Source organism: Phycodurus eques, chromosome 9 (assembly GCF_024500275.1).
Source record: "Phycodurus eques isolate BA_2022a chromosome 9, UOR_Pequ_1.1, whole genome shotgun sequence".
In the NCBI taxonomy this organism is placed as follows: domain Eukaryota; kingdom Metazoa; phylum Chordata; class Actinopteri; order Syngnathiformes; family Syngnathidae; genus Phycodurus; species Phycodurus eques.
The window spans coordinates 19,513,142-19,537,456 of record NC_084533.1 but is presented as its reverse complement, the minus strand read 5'-3'; the positions used below and the strand labels follow the sequence as shown (position 1 = coordinate 19,537,456).

The window sequence follows — 24,315 nt, the reverse complement described above, 5'->3', positions numbered from 1 at the left end:
CATAACAAAAAATAAAGGAAAGCGAGGAATTACCTTCAATACAACGTTAATGTCAACACCGGGATTTAGTGTGCCACTGTGCTGTTGTTGCTTCCTAGCTTTTTTTTTTTTTTTTTTTAATCTTTGTCAATAAAAGGCTGCAGACTTCGTAGTGCATGCTGGGTAGAGGCTTCCGAGACCGTGCGAAGACGTCAACAAAACCACTTGAGATCAACCAAGTGTGTGCTTATTTACATTTACAACCACATACACACAGTACTCAAGCGCTGCTCTATTAAATATAACATGTATATAGTATATCATGTTTATTTAAGATCGTTGAGGCCATAATAAATTCGTATTTATCCAATTCGTCACGGTGCAAAGGGCCAAGCACTCATTATGCTTATGTTAATATGGGACATGCATTGCAATAGTGAAGCTACGCATTCACAACAAAGACAAGTCGCAACAGTCATCGTGTAGTACACAGCCAAAGTAGCGTCCGACACCACCACGTCGGCGACCTCGTTGCTGCTCGTTTATATAGAGTTGACTAGGGAGGGGCGTGTCTCTAGCACGCCCGCTGAGCCAATGACGTTGCAGTGGAGGCAGGGGGCGTTCCCTTCGCTTGGGAGCAGAAGTTGAAGAGCGCGAGCCGAGCCAGAACACTGGCAAGGCGGACAGAGGGAGGGCGCAGGCAACGGCCCTCTTCTGGAGGGAGGGGGGGGTGCTTATTATAACAACTATATACGCACATGTGTGACCTGCTTGGCCGTACTATAGGTCATATGTGGATAATAGTTAATTTAAAAAAAAAAAAGAAAAAGAAAAAAAAACATACAACGGCGACTTTCCATTTAAAATGCCTATTTTAGTTTTCCTGTTAGACACGTCCGCCTCTATGAATCAGCGCACTTATTTGGGTACGACGTATCTGGACATTGCTAAAGGCGCGGTTGAGGTCTTTATGAAGGTAACGACTGCTTTTACCCCGACTTTTTTTCCCCCCCAGCAAGTGTGCACCTTTGGCGAGCGTCGGCTTCCTTGGTCGAAATCGGTCGAAATTAATATATGTTGTTTTGGCTTTCCTTTTTTTTTTTTTTTTTTTTTGACAGCTGCGTGCCCGAGACCCGGCTAGTAGAGGCGACAGGTACATGCTAGTTACATTCGATGATCCACCATACGGAGTGAAGGTAATTAGCAACTGATACAATTGTTACATTTGCCAGTCCAAATTGTTTTTCTGTTCATGGGATTTTATTGTCCGTCTGGTGTGCTGCCAGCTTTCGGTGGCCTCCCTCCCGGTAGCAAAAGAGCGGCAATGTATTTGCTCGCAGAAGCAGAGCAGCGCTGCCTCCTTCCATCCAGCGGACATTTTGCTTTTGTGTAGAGAAAACTCTCGGGCGTTGAGATGGAGGCGTAGAAATGTATTATCGACTGTGACGTCACTTTCCTCCCTCACAGTTCACCGTCCTCATTTGCCGCCGAGCCCGTCAGTCATCATTAACCCCACCCCTTGCCTTAATGGCGTGTTACTATTGGCCAAACGTGGGTTGAAAGTTGATAAACCTTCAAGGGACGTGAGTGCGATGGAACAATATATATGATGATTATTTTATATAGCCATTGTGCGAGCACTGTGTTTGAACACACAATCACAGCCACCCTTCCCTCACTCACATCTGTCTCACGCATTCTTGTGTGATGGATATTCTTAGGGACTCATCATTGTGGACATATTGCATACAAATGAATGCTAAACCGTCTCCCTAAACTTGGTTTACAGTTAAAAAATAAATTAAAAAAATGTAGTAATAAAAGGCCCCCCCCCTCACATCCAAAATACACACTATCACCATGGACAAATACTGATGCAACTTGTGACCCACTACTATTATTCCAGAGCCCCCACGTCATCTGTTGACATGTTTTATAACCTGGCACCTGACTTTTCATGCCAGATGAATTTACATCCCATTTGTGTAGCACCAGTTCAAAGAAATTTGCAACAAAAGACAAGACATTAAAACATTTTGAAAGGGTATTCAAATCCAATTCAACGCACAATAACAAATGGAGAATTGAATGTGTTTGTTTACTTCATCACGAACTTTGATCACTATACAGGAACTGCATCCCATTTGATTATGTAGTGATATACCCCATCCATTATAGCCTAACGTTGATATGCAGGTTGAGTTTAAAAGTGAAAAAAAAAAAAAAAAAAATCTGACAGTTGGTTATACAAGCTGGTTCTTTTTCTAGATGTAGGCTTGTAGTAGTTACTCAAATTGTGTAGGCTTGTAATTTGTGACATTTGTAGTACTGTAGTTGCAGCATGGGTGCACTGTGCAAGCCACAAGGTCACATCCTCAAGACTTGAATGATAACAGTCTGTACGAAACAAACAGTGCGAAATTCTAATGTTGAATTATGTGGTTTGGGGCCTCTTGAGAAACGTGACGTGGAGCTGTGGAATGTATTTTTATTGATTTTCAGACTTTCAGACAAGCACTTGTGTTGTCTCAAAGCTCATGGACATAAAAATGCTGGTCAGTCAGGAAGAAATATGCCGCATACTCCTAGAAATTACAATTTCCTTATGAATTGAGTGCGAATGCAGAGTAATGTCAAAGAAAGAAACACAGCACACCAGTGGAGAGATTTGCTTGGATGCTGTCCGATTTCCACTGCATGGTACCTACTTGCCTCTCTATGGCTCTACTCGCTGTAAACATGTTTCCATTGGTGCCAGTAAACATGCTACATTTAGCATACCACATTGCTGTGCCTGAGCTGTGGGCTATTCTCACCACAGTTTCCATTTGGCTGCAGTGCCCCATTTTCTTCCTCCCCTCGCTCTCTTTTCTCATCAAATTTAAGAGAAATATAAAAATTTTAGCACGTTCTGACTGATCAATGTTGTTCATGAATTATTCTGCCAGTAATAACAGGACAACTGGGAAGTTTTTGTTTTTGTTTTTTTCCCAGCATGGAGCTGTTTCACCATGATTGTCAGATGCTTTTCTCCATTTTGTAAATGTCCTATTGTCACACATTTCAAAACCAGGCACTGTTGTGATAGTCATTTCGTGTTATTACTGCAGTAGAAAGTTTTTATCTTGCTTTTCAATCAGTCTTTAGGGTTAAGGCCAAAGCATATTGTCCTACGTTGTTGAATTTCAAATTTGCAAATGAATTACGTAGTGGCCTGTGGTGCGATAAGAAGAGAATCCTTGAATCAAAAAAAGTTACAATTTTTACTAAGTTATATTTTTTGCTTAATGTTATAAGATGTTAAAATGAATCTGTTCAGTGCATGGTTATGCAGTTATTCAATGATGTTCTCAGTCCCTAAATTTCACCATTCTGTTGTTTTGGTATAATAGTCATATGCACACAGTTGATGCACCAATAATTTTTGAATAGAGCTTAGTTACTTCATATCAGTTTCCGTAGATAATTGTTTAATGGTGAGCACCCTCCTAGTTTATTTCAAAGAGGAGAAATGTGCACAGATAAGATGTTTTGAAGATAAATTAACATATGCCATTTGGCATCTTATTCGCTACCATATATTGTACAGTATAATAGGGGTGTACCTTTTTAAAGCAGTACAAATGAAATTAACATCTTGCTTAGATAAGTGTGGTTTATGAGCAAGAAAAAAAGCATTCAGCATGCTTGGGAGGGGAAGTTTTCATCTGCACTTTTTTACTACCTTTTTGTGTAGTTTAAATCTAGTCTTTCATGTCTTAATCCAAGATAACAGTGTCTGTCCCTTTGTCCACCTGCTCTTGTTTTTTAAAATTTTTGTTAGATTGCCTTATGCTGTGTGTGCCTGATTTGTGCATGGTGATAGAAGGACACGATTTTATACTGCATGAGACTACTCCAATTGTGCTGTTACACGGGCAATAAATTGTTGATGGAGAAGGAGAGAGAGAGAGACTGGTAGGTGGGAAGAAAATACAAATATTCTAGTCTGAATTATTGAGTGCAAGCTAGGCCTTATACTGTACGTCTACCAGCCTACACAAGGGTGTATCCGCTGTATGCCTGGCTCAGTAGCTCATCTTTGTGGCTCTTATGACCTAATGTCATACATGCAACCACAATGGGATTCCACCTACATCCTGGTTTTCCACTCTTTCTCTATTCAATCTTGTGACTATGTTCTCAGCAAACACATTGGTGCTGGCAATGCAAGATATCTTCAGCCCCTCCCTTTTAAACATGGGAAGTGGTAATCTTGCAGGTCATCCTTAGATTAAGCATGAAATTACAGCAGTGAAGTACTTGACCTCACTGGAGAAAAAGTCCAAGAGCAGTCCACACCAACATCCTCTCTCGCAGGACTCTAAATGTGTCTTTCACAGTGAACAGGCAGCAGTGGGAGGTGTATTTTGGGACACTTGTATAGAAAATTAGACACGTCGGTGTATCTCTGTTGATGGTGTATTATCGCCTATTTGAGTTCGTCTCATGTCATGCTTGTTGTCATGTCATGAAAAATGCTAAGTGCTTGGATGTCATTCAATCTATGGAGAATGCAGTAATGTATTTGTAATTTTCTTTCATTTGGATTAATTCTTCTCTGGGTTTGCATTTATTCTAGCTATTCTGTACTACTACTGTGTTCAACCTCACACTGTACTGTATGTATTTTAGGCAGGGTGGAAGGAGAACCATGCCACCTTCATGTGTGAGCTGAAGAACCTGCAAGCGTCTGGGCTGACGACATTAGGCCATGCTCTCCGCACAGCCTTTGACCTGCTTAACCTCAACCGCCTCGTCTCAGGCATTGACAATTATGGACAGGTACAGTATGTGATGTTGTCATCCTCTTCTGCAGTGTTATTTGTTACTTTCGGAGAAAAGTGGAAGATGGGCATAGTCCAATCACTCATTTACAGAGAGTGCTTTATGAAACAAATACTCTATTATTTTATTTAAGGCCCATTATTCAATAACTGGCCACAACAAGTACACTTGCATCATTTCACAAACATACAACAATAGATCTGTTGCTTTTTATGATCTGTTTCATTGACTTTGTCAATTAAGTTAATAATTAATCAAATATTGTGTTGCATTGGTGTAAACTTTCAGTGCCTCAGACAGAAACCTATGTTAAATATACAGTACAGTATTTTGGATACAGTTAGTTACATGAGAGGGATTAATACATTCTTAAAAACATGGATGCATAATATATATTGTATTACAGCCTACTTGACTCGCGGAAGGGTAGATCTCAGGTTTCTTGTTATTGTTGTAAACACTGCTCAGTTGTGTTTGTCCCACTTGGAATAAATCCATTGTAAAAGCTTTCTGTCCAACTCCTCGCCAACTTTGTTTCTCATCACTTGCAGCTTTCTTCGTTCAGTGGACACATCAGATAATTATTTTATTTATTTATTTATTTTCCAATTCCCAATTCCTTTTCTTTAAACTCTACCGTGGACTTTAGCTTTACAGATGCCATGTGTACTGTGCAGGCAGTGTGTGTTATGGTAACGCCTTCCACGTGAATCATGGGGTATCAGATGGCATAGTAAATGTAATTAACACAGTCTAGTAGCAACACCTCCTTTTCTTGCGGCGTAAAATGAAGTGTCTATTTCAGATGTAGAGTTTATTTATTTAAAGTGCACAACACATCCTGTAATTCTTTGGGTGGATGCCGCTATTGGAGGAAATACCCAAATTATTACCTTATTAAGTGAACTCCTGTAGCAGCTCTTGTAAAATTGGATGCCATTAGATTTTGCAGGTTTACTGTGTACCCTATCCTTGCTGGTGAGTCTACAATTACAATTTTTACACCTTGAGAAGAAAAGTGTCACACATCCACATGGACTTTGCCTGCTTGAGTGAAGGATTTGATGAGCGTAAAAGCTTGTAGTTCTGCTTTATTCCTAGGAGACATCTAAATCTAATCCACTCCATCTGGCTTCATATTCTTCACTCCTCTTTCACGTCTCCTCCTCTGAGAAAGCCCAGGTGGATTACTATGCTGAAGTATTGACCCCAGTTCAGGAGTGTGAAAATCACCTTAAGCATTCCAGTCTGCGTTGCAGTCAGACAAGGCTGACCTCTACAGTGCAGTCGTGGTGGCCTCTGTCTTGCACGCATAACACAGAGCCACTCGAGCAGCCAACAGAGGAATTCTGTCACAAAGCAACAACAACCATCTTTCGTACTCAGTATTTTGTTGTTTACATGATGCTCATAAATGTTTTAAATATTGTTTCACAACTAGACGGTTCAAACTGGGATGTAGGTTCTTTACGCATTCTCCTTCAAAAACCTCACATATGTTAGGTTCATTTGCCCATAGGTGTGAAAGTGAATGTTGTTTGTCTGTGTTTGTGTTTGACTGGTGATCATTTGAGGGTGTAAATTGCCTTTTCCGCATCATCTGGGATAGGCTCTCGCTTCCCTAGCGTGACCCTTAAGAAGATAAACAAATCGAAAATGGATGGATAGTTGAGTACTTTGTCTAAATTTGGAGATGACTGTTGGATTTTTCCTCCCCAGGGCCGTAACCCTTTCTTCCTTGAGCCATCTGTAATCATCACTATCACTGATGGCAACAAACTCACACATAACTCTGGGGTCCCAGATGAGGTAAAAAAAAATAAAACACAGATGTGTTGCTATGGTCTGCTTTGCGCCACAGAAACTGCCAGCTGATCTGGTATGTGCATATGTAATAACCTTTATTTTATCCCTGTGCAGCTGCACCTGCCTCTGAACTCACCTCTGGCAGGGAGCGAGTTGACCAAAGAGCCCTTCCGCTGGGATCAGAGGTTATTCGCGCTGGTGCTTCGGCTTCCTGGAGCCGCTACTGCAGACAACGAGCAGCTTGGCAGCGTCCCCACCGATGAGTCCGCCATCACCCAAATGTGTGAAGTCACAGGAGGTTGACATACTCGCTTACTCTTCTGTTGTATTCCCAGTGAACTTTTTTTTATAGTATTCAATCATGCGTTCTGTATACAGTATATGTTAGTAACACACATTCTGTATTTGTCTCAGGGCGATCCTACTGCGTCCGAACACAAAGAATGCTGAATCAGTGTCTTGAGTCTCTTGTCCAAAAAGTTCAAAGTGGCGTTGTCATTAATTTTGAGAAAACTGGGCCAGATCCACCTCTTATAGGGGATGGTGAGTTACTGTGTGATACACACTTCATACAAAGTTAAAGATGTTACTTTCCTTCAATTGTATTACGTATAAAAAACAATATCCATAGGAATGTATTAATTTTGTGCAGTGGAGTCCATACTATGTAAACAAGAGCTGTTATGAGGTACTGATGTACAACTGAAAATGTAGTTTGAGTGGCAAAAAGATACTGTGGGATTTTCTTCCTTTCATAACACCAATGCCAACGAAAGAAGAACTGTTGTTTCAGGAAAACTCCATATAAAATGTCCATAACCACTGATTAGCATACCATATTTTGAGCAAACAATGTCCTCTTCTATTTTGTAGACAACTCAGTGGAGTCAAGCCGCTCTGTGTCGTCCTTCAGTCCACAGCTGTGGCACAGTTGCCACAAACTCATCTATGTGCGCCCCAACCCGAAAACGGGGGTGCCAGTTGGACATTGGCCCATACCAGAGTCTTTCTGGCCGGACCAGAACTCTCCTACACTTGTGAGCAAAAACACTTCGCAACACTTTTTTCTCTTTTACAGTATGTTGGAATATGCCTGCTGATCTTGCATCTATCAAGAACTAACTGGTGCGTCGAATCAAATGTGCAACTCTGGAATTTCACTGTGGGCTCTTTTATCTTGAAGCTTCTTTTTCTACTCTTAAAGGCTGCAACATTGGTTACAGTGCACAGTCTAATGAGATCCACAAGCTATAGTATAAAATAAATAAGTTAGACATTAAAATGGTTTTAAGCTCATTTAATAATATGTTTATTATTATGGTTGTAGACTGCAGTGGACTGCACTGTACATACTCATAGGAAACACAATCTCCACACAGCAAGTTCAGAGTTTAGATTCAAACTCAGAATCTCAGACCTTTTAGGCAGACACGCTAACCACTTGGTCACCGTGCACATGCAAACTACAAGCACAATAATATTTTTTTGGGTAAATAACTACTTATTACTGCAGTGTAAGTTTAAGCGGAACAATATTACCTTTATATTGGCAGTTTTGTATACAGCTCCTGTATTAGATGTCGTTGTGTGTAGGTGGAACTATTGTGTGGCCTATGAATAATGTATTTTGTTTATTGTACTTGCCCTTACCACAGAAACAATTTTACTAAAAGTTAATTTCCTGCGCCCAGCCCCCTCGCACTGCCCATCCTGTGGTGCGTTTCTCCTGTGTAGACTGTGAGCCAATGGTGATAGACAAGCTTCCATTTGACAAATACGAACTGGAGCCCTCGCCTCTCACCCAATACATTTTGGAAAGGAAGTCTCCACACATGTGCTGGCAGGTAACTATTCACTCACAAAGCTATCAGATGAAGTTTTAAAAAAATGAGGTAGCTATCAAAGCATCTTAGGTCCCTTGTGATTTGACACATGAATAATCCGCTTACACAATCATGCTTGACTTCATATGAAAGAATAACACATTCCTTCACTCTCTTTCCTCAGGTGTTTGTTAGCAGCAGCGGGAAGCAAACCGACCTGGGCCAGCCTTTTGGTTACCTGAAAGCCAGTACCACTCTCACTTGTGTCAACCTCTTTGTCATGCCTTATAACTACCCAGTGCTCCTTCCACTCCTTGGTGAGACATACTATTTGGCTTTTTAATTACATTCAAACTCATGGGTCAGTTAGTCTTCACTATTTCTAATCACATAGAGCTTTATGGATCAAGTTTCATGATGCAGCCATTATTTGCGGTCAAATTAGTCATGAAGAACATTGCTGTCGTGGAGAGACACTACTAATATAAGAGCAACAGTCGGACTGTAAATGAGTAACTGCAGGTAAATTGGTGTTCCTCATCACTCTTCATTGTCTTTTTTCAGATGACTTGTTCAAAGTGCACAAACTAAAACCAAACCTCAAGTGGCGACAAGCCTTGGAGATGTACCTTAAAACGATGCCTCCATACTATCTTTTGGTAAGTCAATGTCAGCCCACCTGCAGCTTTCATGCGATTTTGTTGATATTGTTCCCGCCTATAACTAAAATTGTTAATGTTCTCTGACGTCTTTTTACAGCCTTTAAAAAAGGCCCTAAGGATGATGGGGGCACCAAATTTAATTGGCGACAGCATGGACTGTGGTCTGAGTTATAGTGTCATCTCTTATCTGAAGAAGCTCAGCCAGCAGGTAAACATACCAGGCCGTCAGGAACCCTTCGTCAAACAGAGTCCAACAGAATCTGTTCCAGGATTCTGGTCCACCTCCAATTTGTTTGAATTTATCTTCCGTTTTTCTCGTACAAATAATAGAAATTTAATTAATCTGTGCCAGGGTCAATGCTGTTAGCCAGTAGTACGAATTTGTGCTAACACTAGCTCTGCTACCTTTATAATTGCCTGTAGATGCCAGAAGATGGGAAAGCATTACATGAAACTCTTCAATTCACTTCAAAATAGCAATACTTTTGTTAGACATGGCTTTGGGCTCAGCACAAAAACAGACAATCGAGTTTTTCAGCCAATAACGGAGGATAAGTTAAAAAGACAGACAAATATGTATATCAGTGAATATGTGGGAGAGCACTTGTATAATTTCACACTTAATGGGTGGGCAGGCACCCTCCAGAGGCCTAACTTTTGTATAAAAGCAATTAAAAAGTAAATTTACCATAATTCGCCCTCGTTAACTTTGGCAAAGTGAATGAAAAGTGGAAAGGATTTTACCTCTTTTTTTAACCTCTCAAAAGGTAGAAACCTAAGTGTTTAAAACGTTTTTCTCCATTAATGTGACCCATAACCTGTACAATTCAATTGAGAAAAAAAAAATTAAATCTGTTTGAGAGGAGATGTAAAAAAACAAACAACTGAGACAATGTGGTCTTAAAAGCGTGCAGTGTGTGCATCCTCTTAGTCTTATTACTGGGGATGTGGGTGTGTTCAGAATTCACAAATGCATCCAAATTCATGTTAAGTGGGAGTCAGCGCACCCTAACCAGGATAAGCGGTGTTGCTGCGATTGGCTGGCAACCAGTTCAGGGTGTACTCCGCCTCCTGCTCAATGATAGCTGGGATAGGCTCCAGCACTCCCGCGACCCTTGTGAGGATAAGCGGTAAAAGAAAATGGATGGATGGATGGGAGTCAGCACACACCTGCCACAATTTAATTGCCTCTGATTAACCCCAAATAAAAGTGCAGATGTCCTAGTAGATTATTCCTTATTTTTATACCTTGGAAATTATTTTGTACCCTTCTCTTGACTGATACCTTTGAACAATGAGATCCCGCTGATGCTGTGGAAGCGCTATGCTGACCTTTGCTTCTGCTGTAAAATGTGATTATAAAAAATGGCAGGAAAAGCCTACGAGAACATCTTAACTTTATTTGGGGTTAATCAGAAATGGTGGCAGGTGTGTGCTGATTCCCACTTAACATGAGTTTGAATGTGATTAGTTAGTTTTGAACACAGCCAAGCCCCCAGTTATAAAAGCGTGTGCACACTTGTGCAACCACATTATATCAGTTGTTTATTTTTACTTCCTCTTCGATATTATTTTTTCTTTTGAGGTGTACAGGTTACAGTCACATTAACGGTGAAAAAAATTGCCTTTGAACAGGGGCTGTGTAGACTTCTTATATCGAGTATGTCACAGCTGATCCAATTTTCAATTAAGTCACCTTATGTATTTCAGTCACCTATTCTGTGCCCTTTTGTGATGCTGTCGCATGAAATAGAATATCCAGAAAAGACTTGTAGTTTCGTCCATTATGTAGTTATATTATATACTGAAGTCTTGCAAGATTTGCTGAAGTCTTGAGTGATGCCAGCTTTGAATTTTGGAGTTTTGTGCAAATTCCGAGGCATATTTATCACAAAGATGTTGTTTGAATTGTTTGAACTGCTTCATTAGAGCATTCATCCTCATTTGCCTGGAAATGTTTGCAGGAGTTTCCACACTAAAGAGCGTTCATAATCAGTGAACGAGCATATTTGGTTTCTGAACACGAGCCTGTCAAATTAAGCATTTCTCTCTTTCATCAAGGCTAAAATAGAGTCTGAGCGGTTAATTGTATCTGTGGGGAAGAAGGCGCCCCAGGAAACTGGCATAAGGGTGAAGAACCACTCCAGCTCCTTGTCTCTGGCCCACCGGCAAGATTTTAAGCAGCTACTACATGGAATCACAGGAGAAGGTCCACTTCGCATGGTGGATATCAACTTCAAGGAGTTTTCCGGCTTTCAGATCGCCCTGCTCAACAAAGTAGGTTGGGGACAACAAGGACATTTCTTGAAAACTGATGCCATGTTTTTGGAATGATAAAGCATGTCTGTTTCACAGGATGTTAAGCCTCAAGCTTACAGAAATGCCTACGACATCCCAAGATGGAATCTTCTGGATCAGCTCACTCGAATGCGCTCTAATTTACTGCGGACTTCACAAAAACTAGTCAGAGGGCAGGATGAAGGTACTGTATGTTGTGTCACACTTTTCAACCAGTTTCCATATAAGAGTTTGAAAAATCTAAAGGAACCTAATGGGTTAATTTAAAAATGTATTGTCCTTGTTAGATTACCTGCATAGTATCCCAGTGGCTCAGATGGGAAACTACCAGGAGTACCTGAAGATGATGCTGTCTCCTCTGAGAGAAATCGACCCCGATCAACCTAAACGATTACACACCTTTGGGAATCCTTTCAAGCAGGATAAGAAGGTAGTAACCAATCAGAGGCATACAGCCTAGCCAAGGAAGTTTTATTTTTGATGTATCAACCTAATGGCCTACGACTAGCTGGCAACAGTCCAGCGTGTATCCCGCCTCTCGTCCAAGCTCAGCTGGGATAGGTTCCAACTCCGCTGCAACCCTAATGAGGACAATTGCTCCAGAAGATGGCTGGATACAAATACAATGAATGGTTACTTGGGAAAAAAATGCTCTGTGGATGCAGTGTCAGATATTAATCATGTCAAGGATAATAATAGTGTCAGAACATGTTCCAGATTGTACATGTGGGACCAATTTAAATTTAACATGAAACATCATATCATATATTATAACACTTATCAGTCAATAATTTGTTTTGATTGCTTGATTTTTTAAATAAAAAATATAAACATGACAGAGGATATTAGAATAGAAAGTAAAAGGAAATTTTAAAGGAAAAGAACATCATAAAGTCATCATTCAGCACCGTTTATACAGTCTAAAAACGGCTGGGTAAAAAACAACATGAGTTATTTGGGTAACCCAATGCATTCCTAAAGTTGGACCAACCCAATGAGTAGTCATTTTAGACCTGCACGTCTGGGTTAGGGGGTTTGACCCTGCGTGTTTGGTTGGGGCTGTGTACCCCAAAATGGGTTGAACGCGAATCTTCCGTTTGGTCGAACGCAACCCTGACGTTGGGTCAAACCCGACCCTGCCGTTGGGTCGAACCCGACCCTGCCGTTGGGTCGAATGTGATCTTGCAGTTAGGTCGAACCCGACCCCGCCGTTGGGTCGAATGTGATTTTGCATTTGAATTGGTCAAATATGAAACAAGAAGTGGTCTAAAACATAATAATAACAAATACATTATGAATCCTACTGTTTTTTTGACCCCACTTTGATCTTGTTGCATCATACATAACCAGCCCAAACTGTAAAAGTATTTTCTAGTTAGCATTACTAACATCCAACCATCTCGCCGATCTATCTTCCGAACAGCTTATCCTCACTGGAGCATACCCCAGCTGACTTTGGACGAGAGGCAGGCTACACTCTGAATTGGTTCCCAGCCATTCGCATTGAACTTTTCCACCAATAATAAATGTATTGTCTTATATTATTGTAAAGGCTGGAGTAAGTAGACTCTTGTACTTACTGTTCCACTTCACCATATAGGAAGCAGTGAGCAGGTGGCTCCAAGTCGCAGCTGAATGGAATAAGTGCAATCAAACAAAAATAGCAGATGTAATTTTAGCTGTTCAAGATGATGCTTGGTTGAAGACGTTCACTCCTTGCAGTTGATATATTAAAGACCTGATGTAGTTCTGTGCTTTTGAGTATTCTTGCTAGCTATTTCAAGTGTTTGTCCCATGTATTTCCCAGGGCATGATGATCGATGAGGCTGATGAGTTTGTCTTGGGCCCTCAAAACAAAAAAAGGGCAAATTCCAGTGACTCAAATGCGGGTGCCACTCTGAAGAGAAGGCGGAGCATGTCACCGTTACTACGGCGGCCCCAGACTGCACTAGTCAGCACCAACCACATTCTGATTGGAAAGAGTCCAGCTGGGGCTCAAGGGCAACATAATCTACTTAAAGTCATCCCACAGCACAAAGGTAAGACAAGTATAGTTTTGATGGTGTCAAAAAGATGAGCTGATTTTGTGTGTTCAAAGGTGAAGGCAGCACAAAGCCGCCAAATTACACGTTAGTCGGTGTAGCAGATCTGTGCATGTGGCGCTTGCAGCAAACGGAAATACCGCCACTCCCACATCGACAACTTTGTGGAACATGTACTGGTTATCAGAAGCCAACTGTGATAATGTTAGCTATTACTAATCTGTTCTAACAGATAGATGCCAAGTCAGAGGTTGAGGAACTCAGCGTAGGGGCAATATTATTTAAATTACGCACACTGTTACATCACAATCAGGCAATATTCTGAATGGCTCGCTAACAGGTACATTTTCGTCAACAGGAAGATAACAAAACATTTACTTGGTTGTGTACTTCTACACTTGATGAGTGGGCAGGCTCTCCAGAGACCCAATTACATGCAAGACATTAAAAAGTCAATGTTCCTTAGTTTGATGGGAGATTAGCTTTGGGAAGTCATCTCTCATATAGACTATTTCATTGATTTCAAGAGAAAATAAACATTTTGTATGTCTATTCTCTTCAGGGCTGGTGATCACTGAGAGCAATGGTGATGGCGTTTTTGGGCCTGAGTCGGGGGAGAATTGGCCCAGTGAGGTGGACCCTGTGGTGGGTACCCAACCTTCTCTCAGCTTGCAGGGAAAAGCCACGCCAGAAGCAGTGGATCGGGGGGAGGACATAAACATTGCCGAGGAGAAACCAGTGGTTCAAGATGGTCTCGAGGAGCATACATTAGAGGAGAGATACAACTGTGAGCGACTGAGTCCACAGAGCCAGTTGGAGAGCTCAGATAGTGAGCCGGCTGTGCTGGAGACCATATTCATACCGCCACTGGATGGCAGCCAAGCAGAACTGCGGACGCGTGTGATCAAGGAGGTCCGCAAACCTGGTCGAAGTGAGTAAGAACCAGTGAACCATCCATTGCAAAAACCAACCCATTCACAATATCACAAATATTCCACTTGAACTTATTGTCAGGTCATTGTTCATTTTTGGGCTTTTCTGACAAAGTAAGGTGGCATATTTTCCTAAATGTCGCTACTGACTGTCACTGGGAGACATTATTTTCTGTTTGACTCAGCTTTGTTTCTTGTCTCTGTTGCTGTCAACAGACTTTGGGGCGATACTAGAACTACTGCAGCTAGTAAAAGGACCGATCAATGTCCAGCGCTACTTTATCCAACACGCCATCAAAGAGGCCTCACGGTAAGAAACAATGACTATTGAGCAGCACATTACTCTCTGCTTGCACTGCTGCCTCTCAACAAAGACTGTTGTGGGTTCAAATCTATGTGGGCTTTTCATGGTCTCACTATGCGTTCTGCTCTTACACATTCCAAAAACAAGCATGAGGTTCATTATAATTGCACATACGTGTCACAGAGTATGAATGGTTGCCTGTTTTTACGTATGTGTCAGTCCTGTGACGATGGAATGGTAGGTAAACTGAAGCTTAGCCTAGCCCACCTTTCTTGGGTGAGACAGGCAGGGTACACCCTGGACGGGACCTCACTATTAAGTCTTAGTACTAATAAAACAATTTCCATGACTGTATGACATGGCTGCGCACTTGTAGAATGACAAGCACGCACTAATAGAACAACTACATGTTACTAAAAATGTGCACTAGCTGACAACTGTATGCTACTGATACTGCTAGTGAATGTATAGAATTGTTTAAATTTAAACATCTGACGCTTCACTAGTACTACAAGTGTGCACACTCAATTATAACTGAGGATGTGGCTGTTTTCAGAATTAACTAGTCATATTCAAACTTCTGTTAAATGCAAGTCAGCGCACACCTGCCATCATTTAAAGTGCCACTGATTAACCCCAAATACAGTTAGGATGTTCTAGTAGGTTTTTTGACATGTTATTAATCACATCTAGCACAAGCCTTGGTCCGCAGAGAGCATCCACGGCATCACAAGGATCTCATTGTTCAGGAAAAGAGTAAAACATTTGCAAAACATTAAATTTACCAGGGGGTACAGTGAAATCAGTCATTATCAAGTGGAGAAAATATAGCACAACACGTGACATTAGCAAGAAACAGATGTCCCTCCAAAATTGATGAAAAGACACAAAAACTGCACTGGGAGGCTGCCAAGAGGCATCATTGAAGGAGCTGCTCGAATTATTGGCAAGTACTGGCTGATTAGTACATGTGACAACAATCGTACTATTCACATGTCTGACCTATTTTTTTGTCTTGAGTTTGTTGTCACATTTCTGTCGGGCGAATTATACATTACTCGTGCACTCGCTGTAATATTCTCGCCATGCTGCACTCTCTGCATATCTGTTGTTGACCAATACTGGTCACTCATGCCAGAGTAGCATCTGCACCACTTACACACTGACTGAGGAGTATCTGCAACATTTGCACAATCAACATTGTCCCAGATTATCGCCCTACTAGTCACTTTAAACTGCATACACTCGGTGCCCTTTGCACAATGGTCATTGCACCGGACTATTGCTATATTAGTCATTCAAACTGCTCTAAGTGCTAGAGGACTCTGCATCTTTTTGCAAAATTGTCAAAAATAAATAAATAATTGTACCGGCATTACCAGATAACTAGCAACCCTTTATTGCTCAGTGACTGTTTTTCTCAATGTCTTTATGTCCCAAAAGTGTTCTCTGTCAATTGACTGTCTGTTGTCGTACTAGAGCGGCTCCAACTACAGGAGACAAATTCCTTGTGGTTTTTTTTTGGGACATACTTGGCAAAATAAAGATGATTCTGATTCTGATGGGGTAGGGTGCCAAGAGGGGAGAGCATTATCTTACGAAGAAGAAAAAAAAACTCCAATTTGAAATCTCCAAAATGCGTGTGGGGAAAATGTGTTATGGTCTGATAAAACCGAGGTTGAACTTTTTAACCGTATTTTTTAAAGGTATGTTTGCTGCAAACACAACACTGCTTATCACCAAAAGAACACAATTCCTACAGTTAAGCATGAGTGATGGCAGCATCATTAACACGGGCTGGTTTGCGCCAGCTGGAACTGGGTCTTCAGTCAAGGTGGAGGGACTTATGAACACTTCCAAATACTAGTCAGTGTCTGCACTAGTCAGTGTCTGCACAAAACCTTTAAAAAAAATCAAAATCCTACTAGAACAGCTGAGCTTTATTGGGTGTTAATAAGAGCGTGTGCACACTTGTAGTACTAGTAAAAATGTCAGTATTTGTACCATCCATCCATCCATTTTCTGAGCCGCTTATCCTCACAAAGGTCGCGGGAGTGCTGGAGCCTATCCCAGCCAGTAGCATGCAATTGTCAACTAGTGCACAGTTTTTCCTTACTAGTAACATGTAGTTGCTTTACTGGTGTGCAGTAATGTCATACAGTAATGTAAAATACTTTTTTAGCAGGACATGGTCGTAAAAGTCCAATGAATTGTCCAACTAGTGAGGGGAAAAAAAGTGTGTTAATACATGGTCCTCAAGCTGGATATCAAGGATATCGAATATATACTTGAACAGCTCACAACTTAACTCAACTTGACTTGATTTCTACAGCACTTAAAAAAACAAAAACCATAGCTGTAACAAAGTGCTGTACAAAATAGAGATTGACCATAAAAGACAATGATAATAATAATTATAATAAATGAATAAATACTATTTTCTAATTCAAATGTACTTCTTTAAAAAGTGTCACAGTCCTAACGTTGGCCGCCTGCTGATCCGCAAACGGTTTGTTGATGGTCTCAAGGTGTATGCAGTCATGCTCAGATTTCCAAAGACATTGGCATTTGGCATACTGTACAGGTCAAGTGTTTGCCATGCATGCAACAAGCCATTTTTGTTGAGTCCATTTGAGTTTCATCTTTCTTAACCATCTCTTCCAGGTTCAAGAAGCAGATGTTGATCCAGCAGTTAGAGCTTACTCTCGCCGAGCTGGACGAAAAGCATGGTACACCATCACAACTTCCCAGTGATCCTGCCAGTTAAGGAACATCAATTGAGCTGTGTGTAGCGATGTATAATACAATGAGAGGCCAAACATAAGACAAGCAAAGGACAAAGGCGCTTCTATGCGAAGGGTCCACATGCGGTTACGTCACATCCTGTTACAGGCCAAGGGGAGGCTTATCTGCACGATACATTCATTGGGGATAAGTAGAAAGACTTTATGAATATAATCCTCTGCATACTGACAGATGATATCCACAATCATTCAGTAGACAAACACTCCACCATACAGACATTAAGCCATAAAACATCCTTAAATGGCAGCACAGATCTTTCTTCAGCTGGTCTGAAACGTGTTTCTGAGGCTTAAACCACTGTTTTAAAAACGATGACGTGAGTGACCTCCCGTTTGTACTCCCACGACTGCTCTCTTTTCACCTCTGTTAGTGAGACGTGTGTATCTATAATTCTATGATGTGAAAGCAATATATACCATATGTACCGTTGAGGTTGGCATTATTGCTCCCTTAAATTTGAATTATATTGTCCGCATATCTTCCTAAAAGTCAATGCAAATGAACTAATTTTGCACAATTAGAATATTTTATAAAATGAAAAAGACATCTCAGCATCCAAATATTTATTGTGCAACCTTTGGGGACAATGCCTCAACAATGACTCTGTTTAATATCCTGGTGCGCCTGCATGTGTTATTCGGACTATTTTAGGGACACTTTGTGGTATGGCTGATTTGAGCTCACGCTGAAGGTTTTAATGGGATTTTGGTCGGGCAAGTTTTAAACAGTCCTTCTTAGCCGTGAGGTGTCTTCTAAAACGCACTTACTAAGCAGTCCATGGTAATCTGATAGCTTTCAGTGCCAGAGAAAGCCAAAAGAATTGACCTCACAAGAGACTCTCCACCATATTATACGAAGGATGGTGTTATTTTACCCTCTCGTTTCGTGTAGTTGCCGAGAAACAAAATCAACTCAAATTCATTCCGTTTGAACTTATCAATTACTTGTTTTGCAAAAGTAATATTGTACCCATGAAATCAGAAAGTAGCAGTTTTTTTTTATCTGGAAATTTTATGAGCAAATAATTATTATTATTATTATTTTTTTTTTACTTTTTAGGCTGTGAAACTTATTGATCAGTTTCAGACAATGAATAAAATCTGCAAACTATATTTCATATTTATTTCCATTTTACATCCTGAGATGTTGATGTTGAGGAACTTCCGTTTATGCGCCGATTATACAAGATTAGTTCATTTGCAATTATTTCTATTATGAGTTTCTTCTCAATTACGGTAGTGCTCAAAAGTTCAGAGGGGGTCAACCATCCTGACATGACTGACTGTAAAAGTTCACAAATTAATTTCACGTCATCTTAAGGCGATTAAAAAGTCTCCACCGGGGGATGTTTTTAATCGAAATTGAGATCAGTACTCACATGCTGCAAAACAAATGACATGCAATAGTGTTCTTAGAGACACAAATGTTCTAAAGTGGTAATGTATCAGTGTTAGAGGATGTACTGTATGTTGACAAAATGCAGAGAGGTCCGGCTCCTTTATAGCAACAGAATGTTTTCATTCTTGCGTGCAGCTGTCCGTGTCCCTTGTGAACACGCACATTTTACAATGTCACTCTATGGGAGATTATAAGAAGATTGGAAGTCATTTCTAGGAAATTGACCATAACCACTGACCTGAAAATTACATCTCTCATTTTAAGTCCCTAAAAGTAGGCCAAGCTATGAGCGCACACTTCTTCACCCATTACAGGGGCTCCATTGACAGGCAGTGTGACAATTTCATTTGAAGGAATTTGTGCATCGTTCAGTTCCTGCTCAGTGACGTGTCTATGTGTCCTGCGACTGACTGGCGACCAGTTCAGGATGTAGGCCGTCGGTCGCCCGAAGTCAGCTGGGATAGGCTCGGGCGCCCCGCAACCCTGAACAGGATAAGGAGCATTTGAGAATGGATGGATGAGAATAGATGGAATTTGTGCATCTGTGTTGCCTCTGTTGGCAGTTACATCTGCTGCAATGATGACGTAACAACCCCCTCCTTGTTTTCATGACCAATGTACACTACTGTTTCATGTTCATAAGGAAGACTGATTATTTTTGTGAATTTGTTCATTTCAGAGGAAGACAAATATTTTGAAAGTCAATTTTGTAAACTTAAGAGTTTTATTGAATTTTTGTACAAAACAAATAAACCACCTTTAAAATGGTATCTACTGTTTCAAAGAAGTACATGTCTACCTACCAATGAAGTTACATGCATATTTGGAATGTGTGAGAAAAATCAAGTAGGTTTGCAATTACAAAAACAATTTCTGGTTTTAAGAAATATTCTTATGTATGACAACAGTAAGTTTTTTTTTTAAAACTAATGTATGCACTGTACTCTACATTTTTCTTTTAAAGCAAATGGATAAGGCTGCTCTTTCAGGGATGGCTCACTAGCTAAGTGAGTATCACTCTGCAAACATTACAGGCCAGTAAAACCAAACAAAGTCAACATGCAACTGTGGTAGCATTCCTCCATGAGAAAAGCTCCACAATGCCCTAGGACTAAAGGAATAAAATGTTGGGGTAAAAACGGAATGATTAGTAAAATGTTGAAGGATTACAGGCCAGTATATTTTTCAAAACATTGCATTTATTTTCTAATAGTTGTACCACAAATTGCTGTACTTGTAGTAATGTTCCAGATGCTTCTCCTCACCACAAGGGAAGAGACAATGACCAAGGTTTTGGGTCGCAGTGCAAAGTTACATGTGGCGTACACGTCTGTCTCACAGTTGAGAGGTTCTGGATTCAAATCTCAGCTTCCTGTATGGAGTTTGCATGTTCTCCCCGTGCTTGCATGGATTTTCTTGGGATACTCCGGCTTCTTCCCACACTGGGGGGGTGTTTTAATACCCACACTTTTCCCAGTGTTATTGTGGCACAAAGTCCTTTCAAGAAGCAGTCACCCAAATCATGCATGTTAACTGGGAAAAATGTTTTAAATGTGAGCGTGAACGGTTTGTGTGTGCCCTGCGATTGGCTGGCGACCACTAAGTGTACCTGCCTCTCTAGGAGTGGCCAGGTTAGATAGGATTAGAAATTAGCTCATCAGAGGGGCAGCCAAGGTCATATGTTTTGAAAAAAATAGAGATCATGCTTTGACAGTTTGGATATGTTCAGAGGAGACAGTGAGTATATTGATGTAATGATGAGGATGGAACTACTAAGCAAGAGAGCTAGAGGAAGGCCGAAGACAATGTTGATAGATTTAGTGAGGGAAGACATGAGGGCAGCTGGCATTAGAGAGGAGGATGCAGAAGACAGGCTCACATGGAAAAGGATGAAGCGCTATGGCAGCCCCCCCCCCCCCCCCCAAAAGCATTCAATTAGAAGGATAGCAGAGCTTATTTGTAATGTCAAAACTATAAATGTAAGCCACATGAAATTAAAACAAGTGTAAAATCCAGTTGCTTTTATTAAATTATAGATGAACAAAATGTCAATGAAAACATGTACTGTCATTTCACTTCCAAGTCAAGAGTAACATTTGAGGGAAGAATCAACATTTCCTCTCCGCACATGCTCTGTGACCTAAGTCAAACAGGACCTTTCTGCGTCAGGGAGCTAAAACTAAAAAAAAACAAAAAAAAACAAGTTAAAACAAAATGCTGCCCTGACATATGAAGAATGACAAATGGATGAAATGAAACAGTTTTTTAAGCCCTCCATACAGAGAATATTCAGTGCAAAGGAGAGAAATATCCCAACTAAGTCGTGTCGGAAGAGACACAATGGCTGGGTCTCTGTATGCAAGACTCCAAAGCATTCCCATACTGTATATACAAACAAACTGAAGGGTTGGCACACTCGTGGAGGTGACTACTTAAGTGAACAGAGGTGCATGTTTGTACAGCATGACTGAATGATTATGTACAAATACATGGTGGTAAAAAAAAATTGGGGATGGTGAGTTGTGACTCTGGCCCCTCTGTCGAACGACAACAGCAACAAAAAGTCCTATCTGACATTAGTACAGTAATTTCACAGGCAGGAAAAAGGCCAGTCTCAGTGCAAATGCTCCAGCTTGCGGAGCCGTAACGGGTTAGGAAGCGCTTGCTGAGAGGACGGCTCTTCCTCTGCGGTGCGGAACAGCATTCGTCCTCGGTGGTTGAAAAGGTAAAAAGATGGATGATTCCTCAGTGTGTCAAATGTTCTGCACAAGGAAAAATAAAGCATTTATTTGAAAAATAAATTTTGCAAGACCTCTATATATGAAAAGACTGCCAAGGATACACATGTTGGAACAGCAGTTGTTTAAAGTGGAGCAAGTTTTTGGGGAAAACTGCACCTCACTCAAAAATCCGCATCATGCATGATGACTTCTAACCAGTGAGCATCAAAACGAGAAACTTCACAGGTGTCTTTTGTTTTTTTCAAGGTACAGTAGTTTTGACTTACCATCCCATGCTACTCACGAATTTCTAAATGGAATGAGTCTATTTTTATGTTACACTGTGGCATCTGAAGCCTAGCATTCATTTATATTGAATTTTAACAGGAACAGTCACTGCTGGTGCATGTAACAGAGCACCTCACGCTTGACTAAAGACCAGTCCAGGGTGTACCCCACCTCCCACCCAGAGTCAGCTTGGATAGGCTGCAACACACCCGCGATCCTAGTGAGGATAAACGGTGCAGAAGATGGACGGATGGATGGACAGCATCCTGTGCAGGCAAGGCTGAAGAAGGCTTTAAGAGCCGCACACCTTCAGTGTAGTACCAAGTTGTGCCCCAACATTGGGGCTGCTGAGTGCTACTGGATTTAGATGCTGCATAATTAAGACCAAGAAGGTCTCCAACTAATCTCAGTAATAGTGGTTGTTCCCACAGAGCAGAGAGAATATATTCCTGCGAATATTGTTTTATGATCTGTATGTGTGTTGCTGCTACAAAAAGCAGCAGTTGTTTAAATGGTTGATAATTACCGTAACATTCATTTTAATTTCTATTAGCACATCTAGGGCATTTTGCATTACATGTTAGCATTAGGCTGCCAGACATTTTTTAAACGAAATTAATGGTTTGGTTGAACATTTTGGTGTTTAAATATACAATATTTAATTCCGGTGGCACGGTAGCCGACTGGTTAGCACATCCACCTCACAGTTCTAAGGTTGTGAGTTCAAATCCAGGCTGTAGCCTTGTGTGGAGTTTGCATGTTCTCCCTGTGCCTGTGTGGGTTTTCTTCGGGTGCTCAAGTTTCTTCCCACATTCCATAAACAGGCATGATAGTAGGGGTGCACAATTAATCAAATTTTAATCGTAATCGTGATTTGGTCAGCTGATGATATAAAATGCAGGCACTGCTGCATATGAAAAGTGCTTCATTTGCAGCAGTGCCCGCAAAGTAGTCAGCCAGCCACCAGGGGGTGAACGTATGGTTAACACTTCATTTAGGGCCGGCACAGAGCTCTTTATGGACAGATGTATATTAAAGTGTCCAGTTGCAGAGGACACATACTGCTTGTTCATGTGGATGCAACATACTTGTTCTTGAGCTCTGAAGAGGCATCCATGTCTTTGAACTCTCCAGCAAGGTGGACAATGCCATAGCAGGTCATGACGAACGACAGTAAGGTCTGAAGCACAATCTGCAACACAAACAAAAGGAAAGCTTGTCAAAACAACGTCTGATGTGCACCGACGAGAAACTTAAACGTGGGAGAAATTAATGAGACTCACGTCGATTGGCAGGTTTTCGTTTTCTTTCTCTGTAAGTCGCATGTACGAGCGATCTGATGGAGGAAGAAGATTATATTAAACCCAGTCTACTGGACTTTGTATATAAAAACCAGCACACTCAAGATTACGTTGTGATTTATTAAGTTACGATGTAGGGATGTCATCCTTGCATGAGCTCATTTGAGCTGAGTTAGCATCTTGCAAGCTAGCCGTCGCCCCACAAGGCCAAGCGAGCAGTCGCTAATTGAATCGCTGCCCTTCGAGCCCCTCTCCCGTGTGACAACTGCACGGACACTCACGTCACACAAATAAACTCACGTTGTGCCGCTGAGAAAGCTGCGTGTGCTAAGGCAAAAAGTCCAACGCCAACGACGCCTTTCCAAAACGACGAAGCCATTTTCTACGGGACAACGGTGAACTCTGTGCAGTGCCGTAAAGCAAAACGATGTCGTAAAAAGGCGGACCGCGACTGACGAAACGAAAGAAATATGACTAATTAATAATAATTATTATTATTATTGTTAATATAGTTTGAACATTAAAACTGCACTGAAATGTGGAAATAAAAAAATCGTAAGTATTGATTAAATTAAAATGTATTGCACACAAAAGTTACATTTTACCTAAATACATTTTAACAACAGTTCTTAAAGATTAAGTGCAAATATTTATCTTCAAATGAATTGTACTTAGACTGATTATTTCGCTGACCACTAGAGGGACCGTACACATCCATCCATCCATCCATTTTCTGAGCTGCTTATCCTCACAGGGGTCGCGGGAGTGCTGGAGCCTATCCCAGCTATCAACGGGCAGGAGGCGGGGTACACCCTGAACTGGTTGCCAGCCAATCGCAGGGCACATATAAACAAACAACCATTCACATTCACACTTACGGGAAATTTAGAGTCTTCAATTAACCTACCATGCATGTTTTGGGGGATGTGGGAGGAAACCGGAGTGCCCGGAGAAAACCCACGCAGGCACGGGGAGAACATGCAAACTCCACACAGGCGGGGCCGGGGATTCAACCCCGGTCCTCAGAACTGTGAGGCTCTAACCAGTCGGCCAGAGTGGCAATAAATGCTAAATATTTTGCAAAGTTCTATAAAAACCTATTATTTAAAAATGAATTATAACTACAGCAC

The 24,315-nt window shown here is 41.1% G+C and overlaps 2 protein-coding genes across 4 annotated transcripts; one reads left to right on the top strand and one right to left on the bottom strand.

Annotated features, from left to right (window-relative positions):
* Nucleotides 1-663: 663 nt before the first annotated feature.
* On the top strand, nucleotides 664-19,703 carry ints6l (integrator complex subunit 6 like). Of its 3 annotated transcripts, XM_061686271.1 has the most exons (18): nucleotides 664-955; nucleotides 1,098-1,175; nucleotides 4,654-4,803; nucleotides 6,526-6,615; nucleotides 6,727-6,910; nucleotides 7,027-7,155; nucleotides 7,486-7,649; nucleotides 8,304-8,456; nucleotides 8,620-8,752; nucleotides 9,000-9,094; nucleotides 9,195-9,305; nucleotides 11,159-11,374; nucleotides 11,453-11,579; nucleotides 11,683-11,825; nucleotides 13,203-13,434; nucleotides 14,000-14,368; nucleotides 14,586-14,679; nucleotides 17,338-19,702. In XM_061686271.1, exons 1-18 carry the CDS (start codon nucleotides 845-847, stop codon nucleotides 17,438-17,440), a joined length of 2,682 nt encoding a protein of 893 aa, XP_061542255.1. In that variant the 5' UTR covers nucleotides 664-844; the 3' UTR covers nucleotides 17,441-19,702. The 3 variants fall into 3 exon arrangements, with proteins under 3 accessions (XP_061542255.1, XP_061542256.1, XP_061542257.1); XM_061686272.1 differs by lacking the exon at nucleotides 1,098-1,175 and having other exon boundaries at nucleotides 17,338-19,703; XM_061686273.1 differs by lacking the exons at nucleotides 8,620-8,752; nucleotides 9,000-9,094; nucleotides 9,195-9,305; ... (5 more) ...; nucleotides 14,586-14,679; nucleotides 17,338-19,702 and having other exon boundaries at nucleotides 8,347-8,448.
* Nucleotides 19,704-20,870: 1,167 nt separating this feature from the next.
* On the bottom strand, nucleotides 20,871-23,594 carry mmgt1 (membrane magnesium transporter 1). Its single transcript, XM_061686049.1, has 4 exons — nucleotides 23,486-23,594; nucleotides 23,168-23,220; nucleotides 22,973-23,076; nucleotides 20,871-21,638 (listed from the first exon to the last, which is right to left on the bottom strand). The coding sequence occupies exons 1-4, from the start codon at nucleotides 23,562-23,564 to the stop codon at nucleotides 21,491-21,493; spliced, it is 384 nt and encodes a 127-aa protein (XP_061542033.1). The 5' UTR covers nucleotides 23,565-23,594; the 3' UTR covers nucleotides 20,871-21,490.
* Between the last annotated feature and the right edge of the window lie 721 nt (nucleotides 23,595-24,315).

Bases quoted from the DNA above. Each gene is read 5' to 3' on its own strand.
- mmgt1 (XM_061686049.1), bottom strand. From the start codon at position 23,564: ATGGCTTCGTCGTTTTGGAAAGGCGTCGTTGGCGTTGGACTTTTTGCC. The intron at 23,077-23,167 runs GTGAGTCTCATT...TTTGTGTTGCAG, and splicing joins ACGAAAACCTGCCAATCGAC to ATTGTGCTTCAGACCTTACT. The intron at 21,639-22,972 runs GTATGTTGCATC...TTCCTTGTGCAG, and splicing joins TCTTCAGAGCTCAAGAACAA to AACATTTGACACACTGAGGA.
- ints6l (XM_061686271.1), top strand. From the start codon at position 845: ATGCCTATTTTAGTTTTCCTGTTAGACACGTCCGCCTCTATGAATCAG. The intron at 11,826-13,202 runs GTAGTAACCAAT...TGTATTTCCCAG, and splicing joins CTTTCAAGCAGGATAAGAAG to GGCATGATGATCGATGAGGC. The intron at 13,435-13,999 runs GTAAGACAAGTA...TATTCTCTTCAG, and splicing joins AGTCATCCCACAGCACAAAG to GGCTGGTGATCACTGAGAGC.